The sequence below is a fragment of the Monodelphis domestica genome, chromosome 2, assembly GCF_027887165.1.
Source record: "Monodelphis domestica isolate mMonDom1 chromosome 2, mMonDom1.pri, whole genome shotgun sequence".
Lineage (NCBI taxonomy): Eukaryota > Metazoa > Chordata > Mammalia > Didelphimorphia > Didelphidae > Monodelphis > Monodelphis domestica.
This window is the reverse complement of record NC_077228.1, coordinates 276,950,584-276,969,045: the sequence shown is the minus strand read 5'-3', so window position 1 is coordinate 276,969,045 and position 18,462 is coordinate 276,950,584. Positions and strand designations below refer to the sequence as shown.

At 39.7% G+C, this 18,462-nt stretch overlaps 1 protein-coding gene across 5 annotated transcripts in view; it reads right to left on the bottom strand.

Moving 5' to 3' along the window:
* Positions 1-18,462, bottom strand: part of ZFAND3 (zinc finger AN1-type containing 3) — a 361,587-nt gene that overhangs the window by 78,349 nt on the left and 264,776 nt on the right. For 4 of the 5 annotated variants that reach the window (XM_056818160.1, XM_056818159.1, XM_007483822.3 and 1 more), the window contains exon 5: positions 8,806-8,871. The exons of the other annotated variant lie outside the window; for it this stretch is intronic. In XM_056818160.1, the coding sequence (XP_056674138.1) occupies positions 8,806-8,871 (66 nt within the window). The remainder of the gene's footprint in view (positions 1-8,805; positions 8,872-18,462) is intronic. 5 annotated transcript variants of the gene reach the window in all.

The following is an 18,462-nucleotide window of genomic DNA, read 5'->3' as shown; positions in this document are numbered from 1 at the left end:
TGAGGCTTAGTTAAAATATGACAACAGTTACTATATGCAGGACCATAAGAATAAATAGAAAAAACCTGTGTAGTGGAACTAACTTCTGCCAAGCCTAAGTCAAGTCCACAAACTCATAACTGTTTCTCTCCCAATCACTTTAGTTCTGCCTTGAAATAAAGGCTTTAGTGTTTCAAAAGGGACTATAAAACATAATGGCAAAACAAAGCTTTGTATTAAGGGGATAAGAGTGGTAGACCAGGGAACAATTTCTCTCCCAGGTACACCCCAAAGGTCACTCATTCTATTTACTCATCACTGTACTTCACAGAATGCAATGAATGTCCCTATTTATAAGGGAGAACACAGGAACATAGGAAACACTAGTCCAGTCAGCCATAGAAGTGAATGAGATTTTGTGTCCCATTTTTCAAGGGCATTGTTAAAGAGCCAAATCTCTGGCAAGATACTTTTTCTCTGACCTTCATATCCTCAATATAATTTAATTAAATTTAGACTGAATCAACAACAAACTAATAAATGGGGGGATTCATATTCTATATAGATTACCTTAAATAATAGTACCCTGACTGAGGTGTAACTTGAGAATGGAGGAGTTGGGAAGAATGAAACCCTTGGCAAGGTCAGTGTTCATTTTCCTTTACAGAATATTTGGAATCTGAAAATCTGTAAGAATTAACAAAGAATTGTGCAAAAATTTTTTACTTCCTTGAAAGATATGAGATCTCTCTCCAGTAATTTCAAAGTGTGACATCTTTTGACTTGAATTCTAAACCTAGACTAGAGATATCTGGGTGTTCTGAATCTTGTTTCAAAAAAAAGAACTACATGGCCAGGTTGGGGCAGCAAGTTCATACTTGTTCTAAACTGTTGTTCAAATGAGATCCCCGTAACAATCCTAACTGAAAAAATGGAAGTACTTGTAAGTATTGAGACCACTAATATATCTACTATTTGACTAAAGCAGTCACCTGAGATTTAAAATGAAGAATAGTTTAACAAAACAAACTATACATAGAAGAAACTCTAGACTTTTTGTTGTTTGTTGCTAGTTGTCTGACTCGTCGACCACATTTAGAGAAAAGTTTGCCATTTCCTTCTCCAGCTCATTTTACAAATGAGGGAAAGCCAGACAAACAAGGTTAGGCGAGAGTGTTTGAAGCTAGATCTGAACTCGGGTCTTCCTGATTCCAGGTCAGGAAGTCTATTCACTAGGCTGTCTAGCTGCCCCTTTTAGCAACTAGACTTTTTAGTTAATATTAATAATTTAATATTTGGTTTGAAACAAAGGCTTAATTACTTAATTTTCAGAGCACTAAAAAGAAAAAGACAAACTTACCTGCTGAATTGCCAGGTATCTCATCAGCATAAAGATGCTATATGGTACTTTTAGTTTATAGTTGGTCTCTCCATACTATTGACCCAGAAATTCTACCATTTGGCATTCCTCAAGCAAATCAAAAACAGTAACAAAGGTCGAATACACATATATACCAAGACATTAATAGCACACTGTGGTAACAAAAAAATGGGAAACAAAGTATATTTCCAGCATTTGGGGATTACAACAAAATACTATGGTTACATGATGTAATGGAATTTGCTATGAAATCAAATGTGGCAAATAAGAGGAATTCATAGAAACATGGGAAGAACCATATGAAGTTATATGAATATAACACAAGGAAATAGGGCTCTGAGGAACTGAAAACTAGTGAAGGTCCCTGAAAATAGATATGGAAAGTAGTCCCACCAGGCCCAACACAATACAAAAGAGGCCAGGCACTACTATGAAACAAATACGGTATACATGGGTAGATGTGATCAACAAAAGTAATGTTCATATAGAGGGCAAAGTTTTGAAATGACTATGCTATAAAGCCAAATGGCATAAAAATAAAGACAAAAAAATAGTTTGCAGTATCTTTAGAAGTAAGGGAGGTGCTATGGCAAGGTGGGAAGTAAACCTCATGAGTGTTCAAAACAAAACACTTATTCAGTATGCACCAACTGATGAAATTCATTCATTCATTCATTCATTCATTCATTCATTCATTCATTCATTCATTCATTCATTCATTCATTCATTCATTCATAAGTCTACTGGGCCCCTATCATGTATGAGTTACCACCACAGATAGGAAAAAAAAAAGATAAAGTAAAAAACAAGTTAATTCGCCAGAATTATTGATCAGAAAGATCCGACAAACCCAACCTAAATGATGATCGGGGGAAATGGTCACTGTTCATAACTGTTCCTCATTAATTTTCAAAAACGTATAATAATGTGTGAGTGTGTGTTTGGGGGAGGGGGGGTAAGCTGGGTAGCTCAGTGGATTGAGAGCCAGTCCTAGAGACAGGGAGGTCCTAGATTCAAATCTGGCCTCAGGCACTTACCAACTGTGTGACCCTGGGTAAGTCACTTAAGCCTCATTGCCTAGCCCATACCACTCTTCTGCCTTAGAACCAATATACCAGTATTGATTCCAAGATGGAAGGAAAGGGTTTAAAAAAAAATTAAAACAAAACAACAACAAAAAGTATAACAGTTCCAAATGAAATATAGTGGAAGAAACAATTATTCACTAATTAATTAAACTGGATATTTCCTCTCATTTTTTCCTTTACCTATAGATGCTGCTCAGTGTGGATTTCCACTATTAAATAAACAATTGTACATATAACTTCATACAAATTTAATTCAACAAGCATTTCTGATATATCAGATGCTGGAGGGGCAATAAGACAAACATGAAACTCCTGATCTAAAGAACTTGGAATTCTTCTGGCAAACAGCATGTTCACAGAGATAAGTAAATATAAAAGACAAAATAAATACTAAGCAATTTCAGTGAAGGGGAGAAAACTAACTGGGCATAGAGACTATGAGGAAAAGGAGTTGCAACAGTAGCAGGATTAGTGAGGTCTTGTGTACAAAATGGCACTTGGTTGAGTTTGGGAAGTAGAGCTTCAAGAGGTAGAAATGAGGAAAACATGTTTTAGGTAGGAAAAAGTGTTCTATAATATATGAATAATACCTTCAGCAAATGCATAGAGCAGGAATATTCTGTATAGAATGGTAGATAGACCAGTTGGCTTGAACTTTATAAAGTATATGAGAGAGGAATATGCACAATTATTCTACAAAGGGAGATTTGAAGTCATGTTGAAGGGTTTTGAATGTAAACAGAGAGGTTGGTATTTTACTCTATAACCTATAGGAAGTCATTAAAGATTTTAGTAATATGGTCAGATTTGTGCTTTAGGTTTATTCATTTGATGTGCAGGATGGACTGGAGAACTCAGAGCTTGTTAATAGGAATACCAATTAGAAGACCATTGTAACAATGAGATATGAAAAGGGTGGTGGCCACATGACTTTAAAAAATGGTTTGGATGTGAGATGTTGTGATGATAGGATTGAGAAACTTTGGCAGTTTGACTGGATATTGAGGAGGAAGGGCTTTGAGGGACAAGGAAGAGTTGAGAAGACTGGGCTTGTAAACCTAGATGACTGTCAGAAAAGTGCTATTTATTATCACACACACACAAAAAGTGAGGGTTAGAATAAGGGAAGTCTTAGAGGAGAAAGATAATAAAGTTCCATATTGATGTGAGGGCAGGAGCTCAGGAGAGAAATTTAAACAAGATATGTAGATTTGGGACTTATTTGAGTAAAATGAGAATTGACCCTATGGGAACTGATGGACTCATAAAAACAAAACACAAGAGGGCCCAGGACAGCCTGAAGTGGCACCCATGATAGGGGTTAGGCACAAATGACCCAGCAAAGAATGATGTAGGACAACCAAGAAGAGCTACATCATAAAAATCTAGAGAAGTGAGGGAATCTAGGGAAGAAAGTAGCTAACTACAGAGTGTTCAAGGAGGATGAAGACTGAGAAAAGGGCATTAAATTTTGCAGTTAAAAGGATAATAGGAAATCTTAAAGATAGCAATTTCAGTAAATAGATGAGGTTGGAAAACAGATTATGAGAAGTTAAAAACTGAGTGGGAGTCAGAGAAATGGAGGTAATGAGTACAGACAATATTTTCTAAGCAACTGGCTATGAAAGAAGAGATTTTATGACAATAGCTTGATGGAAAGGTAAACTCAAGTGGGTGTGTTAAAAAAAAAAAGAATGGGAACAACCTGTAAACCTCAAAATTTCTTAGACTTATAAATACTGGAAATTTCACCATTGGGAAATTTCATACTTGAAAAATTTCCTATTGATAGTGGGTCTTGGCTATTGGAATGTGAACCCCATTGGCATGGGAGGTTCCTCCTCCTCCCTTCTTAAGATTACTTTAGGACAGAAACCTTTTGCTGAACAATGGAAAGGACTTTGACCTATGCTTAAGCATAGAACAGGAATTTCTTTGAGTCATGATTGATTTTAGAATTGATACAATGGAGATACTTGGAATCAATCTCCACCCTACTCAGTCCTAACAGGATTGAGGAAGGGCTGCAGCATAGATCAAAATTTAATTATTCCAATCTCTACCCTACTCAGGTTAACAAGATTTAGGAAGGGCTGTAGCAAAGGATCAAAGATTTAATTATTTGAAAATATGACCTTCAACAGACATGTGCAAAGCCAGAGACCTCTGGGCGGTCCTGGGTTAAGCTAGAGCCTCCATTGGCACAGGGAAATTGATGGGACAGTGATTGGTAGATGTGAGAACTGAGGGGAGGGAACTTGGATGGTTTCCTTAAAGAGAGAGGGCTCTGAAGACTCAGGGGGAGAGGTTGAGGAGTTTGTCTGAGTGGTTGGAGTGTGCTCTGAGAAGCTTGCTCTGAAGGAAGCTGAAGGTGGGGGCCTCTGAGACTGTTTCTCCATTTTGGTCACGTGAGTAATAGGGACTGATCTCTTTTCTTTGCCCCAGCTATCTAAGGGCTTGGGCCTTTTGGCCCAGCCTAAACAGAAGGGGTATTTAAGCCCTATTCCCTTCTCTCCCCTTTCTCTCTCTCTCTCTCTCTCTCTCTCTCTCTCTAATTCCTTTCTTCCTCCTGTTGTAATTAAACTCCATAAAAGATTGACTGCTGATTTGAGTTTTCATTTAGGAATTACATAGCTGAATTCCTTGGTGACCTTAAATTAATATATATCAGTCTTTTTAAAGTGATTTCCTTGTCACAAACCTGAGTATGTTTATAGGCAGCAGAGAAAGAGCCTGTAGATAAGGTAGGATTTGAATACAGAGAAAGAGGAAAATAATCAAGGTAGCACATTCCAAGAGGAGATGGAAGGGGATGAGATCAAGAACATCAGGTTAGTTTCAGGTTTTGAGGTATGGTATGGCCAAAAAAAAAAAGTTAAGTTGAGGTTCTTTATTGAGAGGAAGAGGGAAAGAGAAGGTATAGTTATCTGATGAGAGAGGAGAATCAAGTTTGAAATAGGTACTTTAGGACAATGTAACAGGATTAATGAAAGGATTGCCATGCAGCACAAGTTCAGATGAAATTAGAAACAAGTTTGTTGTGAACTTACTCAGCACAGGAAGTTTTTCAGAAAGATTCAAATAACAATAAAAAGGACAATGTTGATGACTTGGGGTGAGGTTTGAGAGAAAGGAGGTAACAGTGAAGATGAAAGATAGGCTTAAAGTGAAGATGAAAGATAGGCTTAAAGAGATTTGAAGCAGAAGACACTAAATAAAAGGTTTTGGTCAAACAGAGGAAGTTCAAAGTTCCAGTGGAACCATTATAGGTGACAGTCAAATCAAGGTAATGATCAATCTCATGTATGGCTGATGCTTAACAAAAACAGGAGCTTCCTAAACTAGGAAACTGAAGAACAAGAGGACCAGGATTTTCAAAGGAGCACTATCACATGTGTTGACTAGTCTATAAGCAAGAAGGTAGGGGTTATAGTGGAAATGAAAAGCATGAACCAGACACTGGACTCCTTGAGAAAAGAAGAACCCCATACACTGAAGGTCAGCAGATGACAGAAATGAAGAGTGGAGCAGAGGCACATGAAGAGAGAAGCTGCTGCAAGAGTGGCTACCAAGAGTAATCCTCTGCTTCCTCCTGGCCGGCCATTTCTGGAAGCCTGGAAGGTGTGGACTTCTACTACCAGAATATGGTGAAAGTGTGAAGAGAGCTCTACAGGTAAAGGGACACTTGTGACAACGAAGTAAGAATTTCCAAAGGCACAATTGAATGGGATAGAAGGTGAGTTGGACTGTGGAATGGTAATGCTAAGATGAATAGGGAATCAAGTATGAAGGCAGGTATAAAAGGGGAAAGATTTCTGTTTTAGCAAAAAGGGAACTGAAGGTAGGAATTTTGCCATAATATAAATGTGAATAAACCACTTGAAATTGGCACCTATCCCATAGCATCTTCTTTTCAAAAAATATGGGGTTCAAAGGAGCAGAAAAGTAGCTTCTGATATCATTTTGCTGTTAAGCAATGTTGGGTGGATATTACTTTCTTTTCCCATTTGTTGTGACCAAGACACAATTCGTCTCTTCCCAGGACAATACCCATCCCTGCTCCAAAACAACACCTAGAATCTGTAGGGGTTTGACAAAAATAAAAGAGCAGCTTTTAACAATTCTATTAAAATAGAGATAGGAAAGAATATAGTAAAGGAGGGAAATATAGAAAAGAGGCAGAGAAAGAAAATGTCCTAATGTCTGTACTATTTATCATATTAACTACCTATAATTACTATAATCACAACTACCTAAAATTGCCCATATCTACCTATAATTGCCTATAACAACCGCTAATAACAATAACTGCACAAAGTTACAATCCAATCAAGCCCAATCAAAACCAACCCAATCAGTGTTTAATCCAACCCCAATTAGGTCTGTCAACAAAGACTAACCACCTGCCAAAAAAATTCAAGAAAGAAAAAAACCTAACAGCCCCAAACCCAAACCCCAAAAAAGCCCTATAAAGGCTAAAGCCAAAAGCCCTATAAGTAAGCTCAAGCTTACCTTTTATAATCCAGCAACTAAACACCAACCACCAACCCCAAACTCTCCCAGAAGCAAACTTCCCGACAACTGTCAACACCTGTCAGCCACTGTCCACCAACCAACTGAAGTTGATCCCTTTTAAACCCTTTTCTACCTCACTTCCTGTCTCTATGGTTCCTCTTTCCTGTCTCTATGGTTTCTACCCGCTGTCACTTTTTGGCTGGTTAATCCCTAACACATCTCTATGGAAAGAGGACCTCCAGGTTCCTTGTTAAATTAAAAAAGGAATAAAGAATTCCTTTTTACAATTGTAAGGAATTTTTATTCCTTCACTGTCTCACATATATCTTCACAAAACCAACCAGATGTGAGGAAAATTAAACTGTATCATCCCAAAATAAACCACTAAATTCCTTATAAATAGTATTGTAGAGAGTATTCTGAAACAAAACTAGGGGCAGGTGATTGCTTTAAAACTCTAAAGAACAAGTGGTGTTTCTAAATCAAAAGAAAAAAATCTTTCAGGGACTATGGTTGATTTTTTGTTTTGTTCTAATGCTAACATAGCTTTCACAATTCTTGATAGAGAACTTCAAAGAAAAGATTTTGACAACTATGAAAACTACCTTGGCTTTGACCTTTTGAAGAACAACAATTATTTTGACTCTTCCAAACACAATCTGAAATATTTTAAATAGCAGGTAGGCTTATTAGAAATAGGAAACAATGTTTAAAATTAATTAAGTTATAGAGAAAGAGCATTAAGCATTATTTCTGCTCTTTGGAGAACTATAGGATTCATGACTTCATGTTTAATAAAAATGCCACAAATACACAAGGATGTTTCCAAGTTTCTGTGAATAGGAAAATAAGAAATCACAAAATGGTTTGAGAATGAGAGACTGAAAAGAACTATTATATTACAACAGTCAGGTAAAAATACTTATTAAATGTATCACATCTCTAGCACCCATTCTTTACATAGAAGATTGTTTATGAGGTTTTTTCTCTGCTCAAAAAAAACCCCCAGCAATATGTCAAGCATCAGGCAAAGGGCAGTGTTCCCTCTAAGCTTCATGTCTGTGCAATATTCTTCATACATAAGTCACCTGAGAAGAAGCCAGGGAGTGAATATGTGTAATCATATCTTGAAGTCAAGCCCTATTTCTTGTTTTGGAGTCATCAGAAAATAACCACAGGAGAGATCTCAAACACCAGCTCTGAAGGTAAAAAACTAATATTTACATGATGCCTTAAGATTTGCCAAGTACTCTACATAAATTATTAGGTCCCCCTCTTGTGAGGTTGGTACTAAAAGCAGTCTCTTTTTATTGGACCTGTGATGACACTGGTGTTAGCAGTTCTTGGGAAGGAACTTCAACCAATGCTGATGAGAATATTTTCTGATGAGAAAATTGCCTGGCGCAGAGAGGCTGAGAGATTTGTCTGCTCCTTTGACTCCATGTCCATATTTCCACACAGGTTAAGTGGAAGAGGCAGGATTTAAATTCAGGTTCTCCTTATTCCAAATCCAGCACTCTGTCAACTACCCCAAGATGTCTTTAGGATAATAATCTGACCTCAGGCAAGGCACTTAACTCTATAAAGAGTCTCAACTTTAAAATAGAGATAATATTTGCATTATTTGTTTTATGTAGCTGTGAAGAAAGCACTTTGTAAGCCTTAAGTTATTTCATAAATGTGAACTATTATCAGGCAAGTCACTATGACACAATGAACAACATTGTGACTTTTTTATTCTCAAAATCAAAGAAAAAGGAGGAAACATTGGCAAATATGCCAAATGCCATGCAGAACCTAAGCAATGGAAAGAATTCAGAAATGAAGGAATGTTGTACATACCTGTGCCACAGGATCTTTTGGTTGGCGTGATTAATGAGACATGAGCTATATCTGTGCATGGCCCACCTAGAAACAAAAAGGCAGGGACATCAGTCAAGTAGCAGTCTCTATGAGCCTGCATGTTTGGAAGCAAAGGGCAATACAATGGTGACATACCTGGGAATATGTATGAACCAACTTTCCATATACTTAATATGCTAAAGGAATTACAAAAATAGATTTGGTTTGGATATTAAGGAAAGGGCCCAATTATTTGTTCAGACCATACCACACTAATTAGTTAGCATTCAGTGCTGTCAGTCAATAAAGGTTTATCAAGCACCTACTACAAACCAAATACTGTGTTTACAAAGAAAGGCAAAAGTGAGTCCCTGCTCTCAGACTAATTGGAGAGAAAATATTGCAAACAACTACATACAACATAAGCTATATCACAGATAAATTGGAGATAATCAACAAAAGGAAAGAACTAATATTAATGGGGAAGGGGATCAACAAAGTCTTTTGGTTGAAGACATGATTTCAGTTGGAACTTAAAAGCCAATGAGCTAGAACTGAGAAAAGAGAAAATTCCTGGCATAGAGGACAGCCAAATACAGAGTCTGGTGATAGAGTGACTTATATGAAGAATAGCAAGAAAGAGACCAGTCAATGCCAGTCTCAATGGATGGCAGAATATATGGGGATGAGTGTGGTGGGGGAGAGGGTATAATTGGTAGTAGTAGTGGTAGTATCTTGTGATCTAGAATGACGATTGTCTTTGTGCAGTTTCATCTACGGTGTACCCTCAAATGGCTTTGAAGTCCAAAGACTGAGGCACAGAGTTTGTGGCACACGGGGCATGGGACGCCAGTTGTTATGGGAGGTGCGGTTGTGGCCTGGTGTCGGCGTTCACGCGCAGCGGCAAGACATCGACGTCGTTCATCTTCAAAGGTGGCGGCGGCATTATTAATGTGGGTTCGCCAGCTGCTTCTGACAGAGGCAGCGAGTTCTGGTTGCTTTGGTGTAATGCCAGGCCACTTCAAGTTGGACTTTAGCTGATCCTTGAATCTTGGTATTCGCTGTGGGTCCATGCGGATGACGTGCCCAGACCAGCGTAGCTGGGTTTTGAGGACCATGACTTCGATACTGGTGGAGTTGGCTCTGTTGAGGACTTCCTGATTGGTGATTCGGTCCTGCCATCGGATCCTCATGATTGACCGGAGGGAGCGTTGGTGGAATTGCTCCAGCTGTTTCATGTGCTTCCGGTACAGTGTCCGTGTTTTACACAGGAGCCAGCTGAGGACCACTGCGTTGTACACTTTGAGCTTCGTCATAGTGCTTACACTGCTGTGTTGGAGGACTTTGCAGTGCAGCCGCCCAAGTGCCTGGCTGGCCTTTTGGATCCTGGCATTGATCTCATGGTCTAGGGACCCGTCGTTGGAGATGTTGCTGCCCAAGTACTTGCAAGTATTGACGTTAGAAAGCTGCGTGCCGTCGATTGTAATGCACGGCTGGTTAGTCGGCCTCCCTGGTGCAGGTTGGAACAGCACCTGTGTTTTGCTGAGGCTGATAGTCAGGCCAAACAGTTTTGTTGCAGTGGAGAACCTGTCCACAATGGTTTGGAGATGATTTTCTTGGTGGGCCATGAGAGCACAGTCATCTGCAAAGAGAGCTTCCAGGATGAGTCTCTCTGTTGTCTTTGTTTTTGCGGTCAGGCGGCGAAGGTTGAATAGTGAGCCATCCAGTCGGTATTTGATGTAGATGCCCAGGTCTAGATCCATCAAAGCATGTCATAATACTTGGGTGAAAAATAGGTTGAATAGTACCGGAGCAAGGACACAGCCTTGTTTCACACCACTAGAGATGTTGAAGCGATTGGAAGTCTCTCCACCAGATAGGACTTCCCCTGTCATGTCGACATGAAAGAGCTGGATCAGTTTGACGAATTTTGCTGGGCACCCACAATGCGTCCCTGTTCACTGTGTCGAACGCCTTTGTCAGGTCTATGAAGACAATGTAGAGACTCAGGTTCTGCTCAAGGCATTTTTCCTGCATTTGCCTCACTGTGAAGACCATGTCGATGGTGCTGCGATCTGGTCGGAAGCCACATTGTGATTCAGGCAGGTTCTGCTCTGAAACAGATGACAGGAGTCTGTTGAGTATAACACAGGCGAGGATCTTTCCGGCAGTGGAGAGTAGTGAGATGCCTCCGTAGTTGTCACAGGCTGCTCGTGAGCCTTTGTTCTTATATAGGGGCTACGATGGAGGCATCTCTGAGTTCTGGGGGCATGTCTTCCTTTTCCCATATGCTGGTCAGCACTATGTGGAATGCCTGGAGCGCCTTTCCCTTTAAGGCCTTGTACACCTTGGTTGGGATCCTGTCTTTACCGGGTGCCTTGCCTGCACTCATTTGTTTAATGGCTTTTTGGACTTCCTCTATTGAAGGAGGGACATCAAGTTGTTCAATGGAGCGGTTTTGGGGGATCTGGTTAAGGGCGCTTTGGTCGACTGAAGTGGGTTGGTTGAGAAGCTGACTGAAGTGTTCTTTCCACTTGTTACTGATGCCTTTTTTATCTTTTATGAGAGAGTGTCACTGTCAGAGGATAGCAAGGGAGTGGTGGTGGGTTTTAATGGTCCATAGGCAGTCTTGAGGGCACTGAAAAATTGTTTGTAGTTTTTCATATCAGCAAACCGCTGGATTTCTTCTGCGTTTTTTTCCCACCATTGGTCTTGCATCTTCCTGATCTCACGCTGTGCAGTGGCTTGGAGAGACTTGAATCTGTCCTTTTTAGGAGCAGAGTTTGGGTTATTTTGCCACTCCATAAAGGCTTTGTTCTTCTTGCTCAATAGGTCTTCAATAGCAGTGTTGTTCTCGCCGAACCAGTCCTGGTGGTTGCGTTGTTTTGGGCCTAGGACTGCCTTTGATGCTGAACTGGTTCCATTTCTCGGTTGAGCTTCCAGTGAGCGGTCCCTTGGCAGACAGCTTGTTGTCCAGGCAGGACTGGAATGTTTGCAAATAAGATGGATCTCTAAGATGACTCAAGTTGTAAAATGCGTGAACTGTCTGGGCGCATTTTGGATGGCGAGGCACAATGCACATTTGAAGAGTCGCTCTAACCAATCTGTGGTCTGTCCAGCATTCAGCTCCTCTCATGGCTCTGGTGATCTTTATATCCTGGATGTCTCGCCAGCGTACAATGATGTAGTCAATGAGATGCCACTGTTTTGATCTTGGGTGCATCCACGTTGTTTTATATTTGTTCACCATTCTGAACACAATGTTCATGACGGTGAGTTCGAATTCTGAGCATTTGCTGAGTAGCAGTAGGCTGTTGTTGTTCATTTTGCCCACGTCGTGTTTGCCGAGCACTCCTTTCCATCTTTCATGGTCCTGGCCAACGTGGGCGTTGAAGTCTCCCAGTAGTATCAGCTTGTCATTTGTGGGCACTGAGTGCAGGACGGCACTCAGGTCAGAGTAGAACTGCTCGATGGTCTCCTCTGTGCTGGTCAGTGTCGGGGCATATGCGCTGATGATTGTGGCATACTGGTCTTTGCTGAGAGGCAAACAGATCTTCATGAGCCTCTCACTGATGCCCACAGGCAAGTCTGGCAGCTGTTTAAGCAAACTGGTCTTGATAGCCAGGCCAACGCTGTGGATTCTGTCTTCATTTGAGGCTCTACCTTTCCAGAAGAAGGTGTATCCAGTGGTGGGTTCGCTGAGTGATCCGTCTTCTGGTAAGCGTGTTTCGCTTAAGGCTGCGATGTCGATGTTATATTGCGCCAGTCCTTTACCAATTAGAGCTGTTCTTCTCTCAGGTCTTGGGGTATTCTCTCTATCAAGTAATGTCCTGATGTTTCTGCTCCTAGTAGGAGTTTCTTTGTATTTTTTCTCTGATTTCGACCGCTTAAAGGGGATGACCCGCCAGCCACGGTGTGCTGACCGGGTGTTTGTAGGGCAGGCAATGTTTGGGACACCTTTTCTAGTCCCCTCCCTTGATTAGGGTGAGCAGTGCTGTCCTAGAGAGGGTTGCTCAGTTGCCCAGGATGCTGCCGAACGTCCCTGCTGCCCACAGGGCCGAGTGACCACTGGTCCGTGGGCCGCCTACGTGCAGGATCGTGACTACAACTGCCCGTGGTCACCTCCACCTGTTGCGTCGCCACTCCCCCATCGCCGCAGGTCTTGAAGAGGGTGGACGGGTTTAGGATAGATGAGTGTGCACAAAGATACTTGTGCGTGAAAGAGATTTAAGTAGAAAAGTCGATGCACAGAGACAGTCCCACTCTCTCGGCGTTGGAAGCCTGGGTCCATTGGCACGAAAAATTGTTACGTCTGGAGATTTCCTCAGCTGCATTGGATGGCCGTATTGTCCTTTGTGCTCCAACTCGCCCTAAGCACTCCACAGTGCTTTGCTGTGTCACCCTCTTAGCCGTTGAAACTTCTTATTGGTTTCTTCCGTCTATTCAGCCGAAGCAGTTTTCACATGCTGGGTGAGCAAGGCCCTGGTTCACCAGGGGTCCATGACCTGATGGCTACCCTCACAAAGTTTGGCCGGCCTGTCAAAGCCATTGCCCGGGGTGTGGCCGCTGCCGCATGCTAGCAGCTACTGGGAGCCACAAGTGAGAGCTGGGTGTCAGGTGGGGGTCAGAGGCTGGAGAGCTACCCTAGAAGGGCACGACAAGCCCTCCATACCAGAGATAATTGGTACCAGAGCATAATTGGTAAGAAGATTGCAAAAGTAGGAAGGAGCTGGTTATGATGGATTTTGTACAACAAATAAAAGTTTCTATTTGGTCCTGGGGATAATAGGGAGTCCCTGGAGTTTACTAATTGGAGGTAGGGAGTGTATGGTGGGTGGCATGCCCAAATCTGTGTTTTAAGAGTACTGTACTCTGAGTAGAGGATAAACTAGAATGAATAGAGAATTGAGGCTAAGAGACCACCCAGTAGACTATTTCAAAAGTTCAGGTATGAGATGATTAGGGCCTGTACTATATTGATGGAGTGTCAGGAGAGATGTTACAAAGAAAAAATTGCCATGACTTTGCAACAGCCAGGATATTGGGAGTGGGGAGCAAGGCAGAGTAAGGAGGTGGTAGTGACACCTAGGCTGCAAGTCCAGTTGATTGAAAGGGTAATAGTAACCAAGATAGCAAAGAAAAATTTGAAAGAGGGGAAGGTTTTGGGGAAAAGAGAATGATCTCAGTTTTAGACATGCTGAATGTCTACTACAGAGCAAAAAAATTAAACACTTTCAGCAATTTAGGTCATTTTGGGAAATTTCACTCAATGAATGAGAATTTTTAGAATGGAAAGCACCATTAGAGATCAAGTAGAAATAACTATTCATTTTATAAATTTACAGAGGTCCAGAGTGGAGACGTCATTGGCCCAAGACATACAAACCAAAAATTAACCTGATACATTTTTCAGTAGCTGGTTTCATGATATTAATTTACTGTACTATGTGATTCTCCATTAAAACACTGCAAAAGACCTAAATATACTAATAACTGTGGCATGGTTTCAATTAATAGAAAATTCAGACAAGACTGTAATCCTTAATTTCTCCACCTATAAACAAAGAGATTAGCAGTATACCTCTTCGAAGTGAATAGTCAGAATTAGTAAGGTTAGAGAAGCACTGATTCAGTTTTGTAGAATCTGAAATAGCCAGAGCAAACAGTCACCACCTACCAACTAAACAACAACAAGCATTTAAGTGCCTGTGTGTTAGGTACTATGCCAGGGAAGAGATACAAGGATGAAAATAGAATAATCCCTGCCACCATGGTATAGTCTATGGAGGTCACTTCCTTCTCATGCACGTTGGCTTTCAGCTCACTAAGTCAAAGCCAATTTTTAATTACACAGTTTCTGGACTGGTTCAAGTAAGAGAAAGAAGGACACTTGACTGTTATAAATTATGTCTTTTCTTTGTTCCCACTGGAGTATGGAAAAGAGAAGTCGAGAGTCTTAAAACTCATCATATCTTCACACTTTATCTCATAGGCCTTTGACAACACCAGGCATCAGGACTACAAAATTCAGCAAAGGGAAGGGAAGGAAAACAATGGTGACAAATAAACTACTACTGGCCAGACAGGCCAAAGATCGATATTGGTTGGAGTTATCAGAGAAGATTTAATAGCAGGAGAAAATGACCACCTGAATAAGTGGTAAGGTTCACATTATCAGAAAAGAGCAGGGCAGACACACTAGGTGAAAATACCTCCATAAAGTTCTTGGGAAAAGATTTTTACCACTACCACCATCACCATCATCATCATAGTTAGCTAGCAATTATATGGCACCTACTATGTGTCAGGATTGAGCTAAGGGCTTTACAAATCTTATCTCATTTGAGCCTTACAACAACTTTGGGAGGTGAGGTATCATTATCATCCCCACCTTAGTTGATGAAATGGGGCAAAGAGAGGTAAGTGGCCTACCCAGGGTCACCCAGATAATAAGTGACTGAGGCCTTCCTCAGTCCAGGCTTAGTGTTCTAGTCAATGGGCCACTTAGCTACTAGCCATAAATGCTCATATGGAAAATTTAACAATCAGCTCTCTTGGGCCAGTCTGAACTATCTCCAGAATACCCTTGGATATATAACCTGTATAAAACAAAAGCTCTTTGGGATCTTCAATAATTTTTAAGAGTGCTAAGGGATCTTGAGGAAAAAAAAAAGTTTTGAGATTTGTTTATATAGGATAATAGAGACAGAATCATCCCAGCTATTCCATTAATTTTATAGTTGATTATACACTAGAGGTACCAATGAGCAGTTGTAATACAATTATTATGGAATGCCTATAACTCAGGAAAGGGATAAGGAAATGAAAAGGTTCAACATTCTTAAACTCCATTCTTTTGGTACTTCCCTTATCACAAAGTACATTTGAAAATACGATCTCCTAAGTTTCTTTAGAAAAAATTTTTCTTAGGAGGGGGGCAAAGGGAGGAGAAGAGAAGAATGAGGGGAAGACATGTCTGGATTCTTTTAATTCCTTCACTATGTTATGGAAACGCTGAAGATAGGGGCCAAATTTCAGAAAAGGCTCTGTAGAGATTGCCAAGTTCTCAATGCTGGCTGCTACAAGATGTTTCTGACTTTAAATATTGCTCTCATCATGCCAAGAAGCATACATTCTAAAACTAGAGTATCAGTGTGAACAGCTTTGTACTGGTCCGATAGTATGTTCTTTACTATCTTCCCTACCTCCACCTCATTTCCCAGTATCTGGTTATGGTAATAAAATTCCCCATGTAAAGCACAGGAATGAATAGTACCTTAAACTACCAGAACTTCATAGAGGTAATAAAATAATGTATCTTGAAAAAATTACATAATCCCCAAGAAGCCAAAACAAAAACTGCAGATAGAATCTAGCTAGGATAACTGAGCTAACTATGCTTGTGAAAAGTACTATGTGACAATTTATAATTTTAAATTGTAACTATTAGAATCTTGGTTTAATTCTAGATGAGAGTACCACTATTTTTATCCTTCCTTATAAACTAGATTTCTATGGGTTGATATACCTTGCATATCTTAAGATGCATCATCATGAAAGAATTCTCCAGAGATCTTGTTAAACTAACAACCCACTTCAATGTATTCACTATATTAAAGTAAAAATAAAATCGCAGTTAAGCCAAGACAAATTGATAGTGAGAGTAACTGGCAGTAATAATGTACCTCAGCTTTGATAATTGGACAATATTACAAACAGAACGACTGGCATTAAGTCCAGTCTAGTTCACTATTACTATGAAGTGTCCCATAATCCAAAACAGTTTTCAAGCAAGCAGAGCCAGTGAATGTCACTGTTACCATTTAAGTTTAATTAACCTCCAAATTATTACCCTAGTTGCTATAGAAAATTGTGATTTTACCTGCCTTTAAGCAACTAATGTCAAATTTATTAAAAAGAAAACAATGCAAGAGAAATTTGAATAGGTGTTTCTCAATATTTCATAGTAAGAAATATGAAAAAGTGGAAATGAATGTAAGAAGGTGAAGGCCCAAGGGTCTGAATCATCAATAGAGGACATTTATTTACCAACTTAAAGTATGACATAGTAAGAGGCCACAAGGAATTTTCTCAATCTTAGGTTCTCTTGAAGGTTCTCTTGAACCTTAACAAAACTGTAAAAAAGACCTTTGTTATGAGTAACTTTTCTCAAAATTCCATTCTCTCAAGTTTTCTTTACATAGTTTTGCCCCCCGCCCTGTGATGAACATTAGCAGTTTTTGGAAAGTGAGTTTATTATACATGATAACATTGCCCGACATCAGAAAAAAATAAAAACACAAAAACCCTGCATTCAAAATATGACTTTCATTTACTGCAGTGTGGTCTCAAATAATGTCACTTTATCTTGCTTTCTTCATTTATAAAATGAAGGCATTGAAGTAGGCATCTTTCAAGTTCTCCTTTTCAGTTCTAAATCTTTAATCCCATGTTTTTTAGGGCCAGAGCTCTATAGGATGTGTTTTTTTAGTACTATGAATGACATATATGTGAGGCAATGATTTGAAGCAGGGTAAGGATTATAGAGATTAAGATATCTGTAGAGTCAACAAGATTTTTACAATATCATCTCACTTAAATTTTCATTAAAAGGTCTTTCTCTTCACTCTGATACTTCTTGGGAGAGAAAAAGAAATCTAATACAGGTAGTAATAGCAAGGTGAAGCATAGTTGAACTAATTCTCAGTCAGTCATAATGATAGCTTCCTGAATTTTTCCTCTCAAGAATCTGAGATACTGTTCAGTTTTCCTGTTTCTGCACTTCCTATAGACATTCAATAGAAAGCTACTATCTGGCAGGAGATATTTTATTTAGAAATATTTTACTGTTGTGTGACAAGTCAAGTTTCAACTATTTAAACTTTGAAATTTGCATGCAAATAATGCATAGTGTATGAATTTTATGACCAATTAAGTTTGAATGCCTTGTGCATTCTCTTTTAGAGTTGCTTTCTGTTCCTGTATTAAAGTTGTCATGCATAATGCAGTACACCACTATGGATCCATTTGCAATTTCATAAGATAACTACGATGCCGAATTCTTTTGTTGTACTCCCCCAACAAATATAGATCTTTATACCATGTGCAACTGGATAGCATTTTCCTGCACAAACAATTCTAATTTCAGTCCTGAAGAAGATAACAGTAGAGGTCAAATCAGCATACTCAGTGCATGGCAATTGGTAAAAAAGGAAGGATAAGTAAACACATTTCATTAAATATCAACACTCACATCACCAGTAACACTAGGCAGATATTTAAATTTTCGTTCATAACATTCTACAGATACAGCCCGCATCAAGAGCTACAGATGTCCCTTTGCTAGAATAAACTAAAAGGAGATTGTTGCTTAATGAGGAAGTCCAGATAGCAAGAGTAAACTGCCCAGCAAAGGGTTTCACACAAAACCCAAGAATTAATCCCACAGAGAAGTAGCATTGTCCCTTAACCTTGAAAATGCATACCAAAAAACTAATCACAATCTAATATAGCTGCAATGTCTGGTTATTTTTGGCTCCTAGTATCACTGGTCCTCCTTGGCTGCTGTAACACTGTGCACTAAAGACATCAATTAGGAAAAATGGATTGTCAAGCAGTCAGTCAGCTAAAAATTGCCTGTAGCTCAATAATCTAACA